The following is a 12,410-nucleotide window of genomic DNA, read 5'->3' on the forward strand; positions in this document are numbered from 1 at the left end:
TTTTTCAGTTACATGAAAACGTATCTCAACACGTTAGAAGTTTCAAATTTATACTAAGCTTATCTAATCCTGATAATTTCTATTCATAGATGTATTTTTCCCTATCCAGTTCATTCTTACAGTGAAATTAAAGAATAAAGTATAGGTATTCAACTTGACGATAATAGTTGATCTATTTTTCTAAATTGTCTACGAGAGGTCCCCACAAACTATTCCCCCCTTATATGAATCACTAGTTTGGCTAAATGGAAAATCACTTGAGCAATAACACTTGAGCAGAACAATTAAATTGACCGCATCGCATTCAATATATCTTCACGGTATAATCAACGACCTTTAATCTAGAAAAAGACTAAAACATTCGTCTTGGACAATGGATTGCAATGATTTTCACGAAATTGGGACTTTCCATCAGTAACCGTAGCCGAATAGAAATTAAGAAAAAAAAAAAAAAAAGAATCTCGTTTACCAGAAGGCTTGCAAATGGATTACTTGGACAGGAAGTCGACTAACAAGTAGAACCAAGTGCAGAAAACGGATATAAGATAAAGAAGATATCGTCGTCTGATAACGCAGTAGAAAGCGCAAAGTGTGCGATGCGCACGCTCCCATCGGAACCACCATGCGTGCATGCATCGTAGGGGTGTAAAGAGGGTGAAATAACGGAAAGCTGAGTTAGATAGGAAGGGTGCAGTCGCCCCAGACGTTTGCTTGGTCCTATTCTGCAAACCTTCCCTTCAAAACACTTTCCGTTTATTCGATTCCGCCTTTGATTCCTTCCCTTTCGTCGACGCGATGGCCCTCGATGTTACCGAGAAAAGTTATATTCTGGACGCAAGGAGCAACTATGAGGATGTAAGTAAATAACAATTGATAAAATTTAATCGCCGTTATCCTTTGATCCTGTCGTGTCCCTCGGAACACGGTAGAAACGAGTATGTGTTGCTTTTTTTCTTTTCCTGATAACGATTAATAACGAACGTGTCTCCTAACCGAAGAGGGTAACTTAATTACATAAAGAATGGATTGTAGGATTTCGTTTAATATCGTTTGTTCGGGACAACGAGTTTTGAATTTATTCAATCAGCATGATTGATCTTTATCGTCTTGCCGATACTGATTAGATTGCAAAATCGATTAGAAACCGATCATGATAAACGGTGCCTGCCGTTACATTCATTGAATTATTCCTCGAGTTATTTGTCTAGTTTTTAAGATGCGTAGCTTGAGAATAACATAATAATAATAATAATAACAACAGCAATAATAGTAATTATAATGTATACTCACACCTCCGCATCTACCGCTACATTTATTTTAAAAATAAAACAAACTAAAATATTATCTTTGGTTTATTACCTTATTTTCTAAAAATAAAATGCAATTTTCTTATAGTGTTTTAATGTTTACTTGAATTATGCGTAATACTAGAGAGAAAAAGGAAAAGTTTTGCAAATTTCGCACTTTTTTTATAATTAGTTGGAAAGAAAGGAGATGAAAATATATTTGATGATTCAAAGTTGCGGTATTAAGAAAGAAGAAAAATCTATAATTCATCGCATTCGTATACATGTACTACATACATATACACATTTTGTTTCAACGTAATTTCTATTTATCACCCATTCAAATTCTTTTATATGTATACATATACTAGATTATTACTTTTTGCTTTCATTCTGAGCGAATTCAATTTTCACGTATATTTATACACATATATAATTGTGTTAACCTTTATGTATATGTATACAATTTCATATAATTACGAGATTTTGTAATTAATTTTATCAACATAAATGAATGTAGTAATGTGTATGCATAGGGTGGGGCATCCAAATTGGTTAACATTCCTTTTGTTTTTTATAATAATATTATACAAATACAAACACGAATAATTTTCACCGATATTTGTACTTTTCTCGTTTAATTGCATTTACAATTGATATAATGAATAAATTATTATAATCATCTTGTTCACATATTATGTAAATCATTGGACCTTTTTTATTTTTTTTTATTCCATTTTATTATGACAAAATTTCTTCGTTGTTTAAGTATTGAAAAGAAAAAAATAATAATAAAAAATATTTTTAGTATCTATATCTACATGTATATGTATGTAGGTTTATTCAATAATCAATAAAAAATGACTTATAAAATGTAAGTATGTACATAATTTTATGGGGTTTTAAAAATAAACTGTAACAATCATTTTAAATATGATTAAGTTACCTTCATTGATCATTTAGAAATTGTTTAATTTATAAAATGAATCATTAATTCAAGTTGTATCGTAAATTTTTATGCTACACAGGTCGGCAGCCTCGGATCAGAGGAATCTTACGATGATATGAGGCAACTTGTCGGGGCAAGTAATAATATTGATAAACTAGTAATTAAAAAGAATGTATCAGAATTTAATCTATTAATCTCTGGGAATGCACGATTTACGACATTTAAATTAATAACTGTACGATAACAAATAATTCATACTACTTTTTTCTTATCCATTTTTAATTACAAATGTTATTTATTGTTGGCGCAATTCTTTAATTCATCAATATACAATATATAATATATAATATGATTTTATTTTATTAGGAGAAGAAGGAAGAATCCGGAAAATTCAATAGTCTACCATTGGCCAGTTTTAATTTCATCAATTCCATTATCGGCAGTGGTGTTATTGGTAATTCCCATCAGCAATTTATTAAAATTAATTCTTCAACACCGAAGATTCATTAATGATTGATAAACGTAAATACGTTAAGAAAAAGAAAAAAGAAAATTCGTGGTGTCTGAATAAAATTTATTCAAATTGCGGATATACACACATAATTCTAAATGTTAAATGAACATTTTTTAGGCATACCCTATGCCCTTCACCAGGCTGGATTTGGCCTTGGAATAGTATTGTTAATTTTGGTAGCAGGCCTTACTGATTATTCATTGATTTTAATGGTCAGAAGTGGTCATATTTGTGGAGAAATGAGCTATCAAGGTTTAATGAGGGCCAGTTTTGGTCGCACTGGATTTTACATCCTTACCACTCTGCAGTTCATTTATCCATTCATAGGTAAATATGTTCCGTAAATAAAATACGTTTCGCATTACTAAATTATTGTAAAATTATCATAATAAAGATTTTGAAGAATAGTAATTCTCATGTAATTCTTTTCCAGCAATGGTCTCTTACAACGTTGTTGTCGGCGATACGGTAACAAAAGTGTTGATAAGAGTAACAGGAATGAACGAAACGAGTATATTTGCTCATCGTCAAGTGGTCATCTTCTTCGCGACGGTTTGCGTCACCATACCATTGTGTCTTTATAGAAACGTAGCCCGTTTGGCCAAGATCTCTTTCCTTTCGTTGGTCTGCGTCGGTTTCATTCTCTTGACTATCTTAATTCGGATGGGTACGATGTCTGCAATTGTGTGAGTGATTTAGTTCATTATAGTTTCTCGCATAACACGTTCATTATTAACAGAATATGTATACACATATCATGTAAATCCACATCGTCCGCAGTGAACGCGTTAAATATTTGTCAATCTTCCTTTTTTTAAAACTTTGCTTTCTCGTTCGCAGGAAAAGTAAGTTGAAAAACGTTGAAATATAAAATTGTTTTTCAGGCCAAGCCAAGAAGAGAGTTGGCGATTTGGAAATTTCCGTGGCATCATTCCTTCAGTTGGAATTATGGCTTTTGCCTTTATGTGCCATCACAATACGTTCCTTATATATGAGTCTATAGAAAGAGCTACTCAACAAAAGTGGGACGTAGTCACCCATTGGTCACTCTTCACCTCGTTCTTAATTGCTGCAGCTTTTGGAATTATTGGCTACGCCACCTTCACCTCCTACGTACAAGGAGATCTTATGGAGAATTATTGCTGGGACGATGATTTGATGAATTTTGCAAGAGTCATGTTTAGTGGGACTATCCTCTTAACTTTTCCCATCGAATGCTTCGTAACTAGAGAAGTGAGTAGTATACATCGCATCGTTGCAATCAATTTTAATCTTTATTAGTAGCTAAAACTCTGATTGAATTTTCATCTATGTATTTTCGATATTATATCATATACATATGTTGATTAACATTATTTTGTTAGGTAATCCTAACAGCAATCAAAGGCACGGATGAACTTGAAGATCATACCGCATATGTTCCTAATTCGGACAGGAAGTACTTGATGATCACTTTGGCGATAGTAATCGTTGCTTATTTGATCTCCATGTCTACGGATTGTCTGGGAGTGGTCCTAGAATTGAATGGTATCTTAGCAGCAGTACCTTTAGCCTACGTTCTTCCTGGACTGTGCTACCTCAAGCTTGAAGAGGGCCCAGTTCTCTCGTCCAAGAAGCTTCCGGCTCTTGGTTTGATGACCGCTGGTGTGTTCGCTGCTGTTTCTGGATTATTGCTTCTCATTTTGAACAGCGATACTTCTAGTTCCTGTGTACACGGAAAGGTAATGCCGTATTGTATCGACAGTTCAAATAGCACGAGTTTTAATTCAAGCATCAATATTATCGAACCGATGTAATTTCTTCGTTGAAGAACACATGTATGTAGGACATTGTTCTTAGATCAGGTAGTTTTATACCTTTGAAATTGTGGTTGGAATCGAGCTTGAGAGACAGAAACGCGTTCATAGAACTGCTTCTAGATTTCTTTCTCCCTTTTCTTGCCTTATCTTATTTTCTCTTGTCTTGTCTTGTCTTGTCTTGCCATGTCTTGTCTTATCATGTCTTGCATATAAATCCTGAAAGCAGGATAAATTAGGATATCGAAAACTTTAACACGTTTATTGACGCACCTGCTTCGTAAGATGAAGTAGTTACAATCACGAGATACGATTATTTTATTTTGGAATTTAAACTTTACTACGGGTATTTTGCATACTTACCAGAATATATAATTTCATTTAACGTTTTCCAATCATTAAATTAACTGTAAATTAAATGCATATTGCTGTAGAAGCTAGAATTATAAACACGGGTTTCTTTCAATCAAATAATTAAAATTAAAAAATCTCTCTTCCACTTGTAACTTATTCTGTTATTCACGCAGTTAGGATATAGTAGATGGAAATACCTAAATAAATTATAAACTATCTATAATATGTTTATTAAGCGTGGAGATTTAAATGCAAGTTGAGATTAAACCGATTATTATCAGATACATTAAAGATTTGTAAGCATCTACCTATCTGTTGAATTTATCAGCATTTTATCTTGTTGTACGCGTGAAATGAAATATTTTTAAAATCAAACACTATAGATTATAGAGACAATATAGTATAATATTAATATACAAACTGACTTTAAATCGGTCATTGTTTGTTGCAGTTGTTAACCCAGTCATTTTGTATTTAGATGATGCATTTACGCATTCATTTTCTGTGCAAATTTTAAGCTTTAAATTGATATACATACATACATACATACATATAATAAGTGTTATTTTGCCATATTGTCATGGTATGACAATTTTCTTTTCTTTTTTATTCGCCAGTGTAATTTAACTTTTACATTCTTCCTAGAATATTAAATAGTAATTTATTGAGTATTTCATTTAAAAAATTTCAGAATTACATACTCAGCTCTCGTTTGTTGGAATTTACGCGTACCTGGATGAAAATTCGTATAAAGTACCTCCTACTTATGTATGTACAATTGATCAGATGAATAAGTACTAATATTATTACCAGTATAAAACCTATTTAAGATAGGAATGACGAATGACGATAAATTATTTAATTTCCAAAGATAGAAAAAAGAATGAAGTAGGTGAATAGGTATACCGTCAAAATAAAAGAGTTCGTGAATGTATTAAGGAAAAGTATACATACATATATGTTTAATATTTCATTGCTGGCGGTGAAATGTGCCATGGTAGTGTACGTAAGTGTTCCATCAAGACAGATTTTCTATTTAAAATTGAATTGCGTAGAATACTTATTAACAAACATGCGTATAGCTGCCAAGAAATTACTATTTATAAAGTCGCTAGTCCATTTCGATTAATTACTTTCTACACAATGGATGAGGGAAAAGATATTTATTTTATAGAAGAGAAGAAAAAAAACGAAAAGGATGAGAATTCTATTCTTCCTTTACGACAAACGCACGTTGTGTTGATACATATTTTTTGAAATATGTGATTATAGTGACTCATTTAACAACACCATTATTTTTCATCAACTCAATATAACCAAAACTATTATTTATCGATAAGAATAATACTCATTATAATTAAATAACTGAATAATATTAAGCTGTTATTGACACTATTTTTCGAATCTTTATCGTAGGAGCATATATTACGAACGTTGTGGTATAGAATATTACGATTTTGTATTAAAAAAAAAAGAAGTGAAGAAGAAGAAGAAGAAGAAGAAGAAGAAGAAGGAAAAAAGAATAATATAATAATGATTATTCGTTTATGCGTATTTTTTCATTTTCTTATTTTTTTATTGTAAATTATTCATTTTATTGTTCTGTTGAAAAAAAACGGGTGTCCTATTTTCTTTTTCAATACAAAATCGAAATTGTTTGCTTTCTGGAATACTTTGAATGTATAAAAATGTCAGACAGTTCAATTAATTTCAATGATGAATTATAAGTTTCAGATAGAATTACTGTGTGATCATGGATGTTACCTTGATTCAGATTTAAAAATATTTATCCTTTTGGATGCGTTCAATCTTAACAAGTGTATAACGTATATGTATTATTAGGCCTAATAAGTATTACTTGATATAAATGAACGCTAATTATTATTAGAAAGATGGCAAATAACAAAGACCACAATAACGAAAGTATTTAATGAAGATTGATAAGAGAATTACATTATTTAAATTATTATCCAGTTGGAATCTTTATTGTTAGAGTACATGCAAAATCTACCGGATGTCCGTAAATTTTCTACTTAACATATATGCGTATATGTGTATCTGTATTTAAACGTGTATTCAATTTTCTGCCTATCTTCCCCTGCTGACCTGACGTTCAGACGTCGGTGCTGGGCGGGTTGCAGGTTTCAGGCGCTTTTTACTCGAATCTTTAAACGTTAATTACTAGAAAACAAAGCCGCAAACGCTATTTCGTTATTCTTGATTTTCGTTTTATTTTGATCCCTGGAATCACCCCTTAAAATTTTGCCCACAAGATGTTAGATAACAGATTGATTAACAAAAGCGACTCTAATGCACAAGAAGCTGAAAAACTTATTTTACGGACATTCGGTATACATATGTATATGTATTAGTTTAAATAATTAAAACTATTGTAAAACACAATTAAGGTTAAATATGCGCAACAAAAGAACAGCAGTCATCATATTGACGACAATCGTGTATCGCAGACCAACCAAAAGTAATAATACGTTAAACAAATGGACGATAATCTGAACCTACGATGAACAGACGAATTAACGTTGATAATCAAAATTATTATAACAATGTAGAAGGTTCCTAATTCTCTGAAATAAATTGCAACCATCTTTTCTTCATAGTCGTAATCATACGTATGTAAGTACATATGTAAGTACATATTTTTCTATGATTGGTTCGCTCTGATCTCATGTTAAAGGAACGACAAATTTTTATACATTGCATCTATTTTCAATCATCAGTAATTATTTGTACAGTTATCTTGAAAGAAAATTTCAGTCTATCTTTAACGGGGATAGTTCCATTGTCGTTAATAAGTTTTGCACACATTCTTTATTATATGTATACAACTACGATTTCTTACAAGGAATTCACATTTTATAATGTTTAAATATTTTTTTAATTATACAAGCAATGCACAAAGTAAAATACTGCGACGTGATACACACACATGTATAGTTGATATATTTTCTTCTGATATAAAATAAATACAATAGTGCAATAATCAGATCATGATCAAATTTATTAGATATACATAGGAAATTTCTGTAAATGTCTATTATGGAGTTTCCTTCACAGATGCTATATTTTTTAAAAATTACTAAAAATGAACAACAGCTTTATTAATGTATTATAAACATTTAAATATGTTTAAACAACAATCGAAGTGAACAAAAAACACCCAAAACATACCAGTGTTAAAAACAATTTTTAAAATTTTAAATAAACTGAGCATGCGCATATAGTATAAGAGTTAAACGTTCGCGCCATCAATTTGAAATTCAAACGTAACTGTTCATTCTAAAACTTACTTTCTCTTTCTGTCAATATTTTTTTCTTCAATATTACACATTATGTGTAAAATATCTTCTGCGGCATTATAGAACAAACTTGTTGTGTAATTAGATTAACCTAAAGTAAAAGAAACATCCTAACTTTAATAACACTGAAATATCTAAAGCAAAGAAACAAAATGATCAGATTTTTTATTCATGTTTCCTTATCATAATAGAACAGATACATTATAAGAGTTACCAGAAGATCCCTTGGATATATTCAACTATATGTATGTACATATTTACTCTGTGATACCTGTACAGACAGTGTATATGTACTAGTACAATATGTTTCGTTGACGCGTGTCTACATATACTTAAATAAAATACTATATTGTAACGTTGACTGAACTAAAAAATAGTAAGTTCGAACAATAAAAAAATAACGAAAATCAATAAACTAATTAAGAGTGGATATTAATGATATTAATATTAATATTGTTTCTATATTGTTTTGGCCGCAGCGCCCAAATACTGAGAGAATTGTGCATACCTACCCAAGTTACACAGGCAACACTTTATTTTGTATTACCATAATACATATATCTGTATTAATTTGGGCATAACAAATAATTATAATGATTTATGCAAGCTATTATGAACTGGTTAACATTTTTTAGCCATTATGTTTATTATACATACATGTTTACATTTTATAATCTCCCTTTGTACAGATATAGTAGCCTTTATACGAATAAGTACATTTATGCTTTCAAACCATAAACATGAATTTAATATCTCAGATTTTGTTGTGATATAATTTTTTAGTATGTTTGAATAATGTTATCAATTATACGAATGTATTGGGCAAGAAAAATGTCAAAAACGTCTTCGGTTTCCGTAGAGGGGAGTTCGAGATCATTGCTTGTTTTCTAAATACATATGTATACATTAAAATGGAAGTTTCAAAAAGTGAGCATCTACTCGATACCTGTGAACAAATTTACGGGGACGAGTGTAGAATATGTTTAAAAAGAGCCGTTGAAATTTGCGAATTATTTAGAAATGGAGACGCTATTCCTCATAAACTTATGGCCGTTGCTTCTGTACAGGTTAGTTTATTATTCGCTTTGTGATAATATCCTGTCGAAAAGTAATTTTCATCAAATTCTACTCTCTTCTTTTATTTTTTTATTTTGTTTTTTGTACGTTAATTAAAAGTTAATATTATCTGTTCTTCGTGCCATACAAAAATAATTTTTAGGACCAATACAATTTGTATTATTAATTACAAATAATGGAAGCCAACACAAAAGGGTAAAAACCAATTTAAAAATTTGAGAGGATACTAAAAAACATTTAAAACATACTGTATTTTCAAAAATCTTAACCCTTTGAACTTGGAATATTTCAACTGTTCTTCTATTGTGTAATTATTCATGTAATATATAATTAATATAAGTTAGCGTTGAAACTTTATTTTTTATGATAACAATTTCTTTTGTTTTTTTTTTTCTCTCCAATGATATAATATTTATTTTTAAAAGTGATTCTTACACATTTAAAGGAAACTGATAATTTCATAAATATAAGTAAGAATGTAAATAACTATAGCTAACATGTAGATATTATTAAAAATATTAACAAAATATCGGTATGAAAGCTGTGACATATATTTGTCTTATTAGGTGGAACAAGGTGATGGTTTACCTCCAGTGATTTGTGTACCTTGTAATCAACGTTTGGATGCATCTTATGACTTTAAATGTCAAATACAAAATTCAGATGAAAAACTTCGTCAATTTTTAAAATTAAAATCCGATAATGATTCAATTAGTAGCACCACCATAGTTACAGCAATAATTGCTGATGTGATATCTAATGTAATATCTTCTGAGAAAGAAAGCTCAGTTAAGCCAGAAATTTGCTCTACAGATTTTTGTTCTGATAATTTTTCTTTTACAAAGGATGATTCTTTTTGCCTTAGTTCAGAAAAGAACTTATTTTGTTATGAAAAGGAATCGCAAAGTCAATTGAATGATAAAGAACAAAAGAAAAGCACAGGAAATGTAGATATTTATACAAGTTTGTTAGAAGAAGATTCTCTAAGGTGCGTTAATTTGGTTAAACAACAAGAATTGCATTTATCGGATACTTGTAAGGTGCAAGACAAGGATACTACATCAAAAATTGAAATTAGTGACCAAGTATCTGAAAATCAACAAATGTTAGAAGAGACATTAAAAACAGATGGTGGTACACAAGACGATGAGGAGAAACCTTTAATTGTACGTGCAACTAGATTTCGTTGTACGCAGTGTATTAAGTCATTTCATACAAAAGTGGCCTTGCAAAGACATGCTATTGTACATAAGCGTAAAACTAAATTGCGGTATGTCTGTTATGTTTGTGATAAGCAGTATTCAACTCTTGTGAAAGCAAAAAGTCATGTAGCAATTTGTCGTGAAGCTCATGACAGGAAAGAAAATATTCAAGATAAAAAAATCAGTTACAAGCAAGAACAAGAAGTTGCAAATGTGCAAGATAAAAAGTTTAATAATATTCAAGTAAGTGTACATATATGTATATATATATAAATTTTATTTTGATTTGATTGTGTATCAAATTTTATTTTAATTTATTTTTAGCAAAAAAAAAGTTAATACTACATATGATTATACTTAAGAGAATTTCTTTTTATTAACGTAATTATTTTACTGGTTAATTAAACATTGTTAATATTTTTACTTTAGGATAAAAGAATAAAAATTCAGAAAAATGATAATTCTTTTAAAGAACAACGAAAAAGTTTAAAATTGAATTGTAAAGTTTGTTCAAAACAATTTACTTATCAAAAGTCGTTTATAACTCATGCTAAAAGTCATCCAGAATATAAGTTACAAGAATTGGATGATTCTTCTCTGTGTTCAACAAAAGAAAAGTCAACAGAAAATCTGGAAGAACAGGAGGAAGAAGATGAAGAAGAGGATGAAGAAGAGGACGACGAAGACGAGAACCTTCCTGCTGAAAGTCTACAGTGCACTCAATGTGGAAAGTTATTTGCAACAAAGAAAAATCTTAAAAGGCATATTTCTACGCACAGCGGATTAAAATACACTTGCGAGAGGTGTGGTAAAGGATTTTCAAGAATAGACAAATTAAAAGATCACGAACAATCAAAACACAAGTCTGAAGTATTTGAAGACTCTGATTTTTCTGACAAAGAAGATATGGATGATATAAACAGGGGGGATTGTTTAGAAGGAAGAAAAAAAGTAAGACAGTTAAAATTATTTTATAAAAATCTCAAGTGTTTTATTGTTTAAACTATATTTGACAAAATGTAAAATTCTTTCAGGATCGTGACAACAGACCGCACAAGTGTGCAATGTGTCCTAAATCCTTTGCCCAAGCTCAATCTTTAGCGAATCATGTTGAACGTCATAAACGTGTTAAAGAAACCCAGAAAAGGTTTCTTTGCGAGGTTTGCAGTAAATGTTTTGCGCAGAGTGGTTCTCTTGTTGCGCATATGCGTACACATACAGGAGTTAAACCGTATGTTTGCAATGTGTGTAGTAGAGCTTTTACAAAGAGCACTTATTTACAACTGCATTTACGTACACATAGCGGGGAGAAACCGTATATTTGTCAATATTGTAGTAGAGCTTTTGCGCGTGCAAATACATTGGCACGGCACATTACCATGCACACAGGAGAAGCGAAGTATCATTGTCAGATTTGTACAAAATCATTTAGAAGACTGACCTCATTGAACGAACACACTTATACGCATACTGGTCAACGACCATACGCCTGCAAAATTTGTACAAAGAGATATAATAATGCTGGATCGCTTTACGCGCATAGAAAAAAGTGTAAAGCACAGCAGTTATCTAATAGTGGATTTACAGTTTCTGTAGAAAACTCGATATCGCACCAAGATATAAACGTTCCACAGGTTTTGATTTATTCACAGCGAAAATTAGTAGAAGACGCAACGGTTGGACAGGTTACACCCACGCCTCAGTACATGATTCCAAATGTACATAATCAAAAGAGTTTGGGATCAAATATTATTCAACCATTTACGATGGAAGATCCAAATGTTTATACAATTAATTCAAAACAATTTAAAAACCCCTATTATACGATATATCCAAATATGTAAAATAACGTGTGCCTAAGATGCATTAAACTATGTCCTTTTCAGGCTTATTTGTACGCTTGTCTTTCTGTTAA

The 12,410-nt window shown here is 30.8% G+C and overlaps 1 protein-coding gene across 1 annotated transcript; it reads left to right on the plus strand.

Annotated features, from left to right (window-relative positions):
• The first annotated feature begins 287 nt into the window (after positions 1-287).
• Positions 288-12,392, plus strand: LOC114873007. The gene is made up of 12 exons (XM_029180837.2): positions 288-855; positions 2,315-2,368; positions 2,602-2,689; positions 2,867-3,076; positions 3,183-3,435; positions 3,634-3,982; positions 4,114-4,470; positions 5,591-5,684; positions 9,000-9,283; positions 9,860-10,738; positions 10,925-11,446; positions 11,530-12,392. Exons 1-12 carry the CDS (start codon positions 796-798, stop codon positions 12,337-12,339), a joined length of 3,960 nt encoding a protein of 1,319 aa, XP_029036670.2. The 5' UTR covers positions 288-795; the 3' UTR covers positions 12,340-12,392.
• The last annotated feature ends 18 nt before the right edge of the window (positions 12,393-12,410 follow it).

The sequence above is a fragment of the Osmia bicornis genome, chromosome 15 (assembly GCF_907164935.1).
Source record: "Osmia bicornis bicornis chromosome 15, iOsmBic2.1, whole genome shotgun sequence".
Lineage (NCBI taxonomy): Eukaryota > Metazoa > Arthropoda > Insecta > Hymenoptera > Megachilidae > Osmia > Osmia bicornis.

Excerpts from the sequence above, each read along its gene's own strand:
- LOC114873007 (XM_029180837.2), top strand. The coding sequence starts at position 796 with ATGGCCCTCGATGTTACCGAGAAAAGTTATATTCTGGACGCAAGGAGC. Across the intron at positions 3,436-3,633 it reads GGTACGATGTCTGCAATTGT|GCCAAGCCAAGAAGAGAGTT; the intron begins GTGAGTGATTTA and ends ATTGTTTTTCAG. Across the intron at positions 11,447-11,529 it reads GTTTAGAAGGAAGAAAAAAA|GATCGTGACAACAGACCGCA; the intron begins GTAAGACAGTTA and ends AAATTCTTTCAG.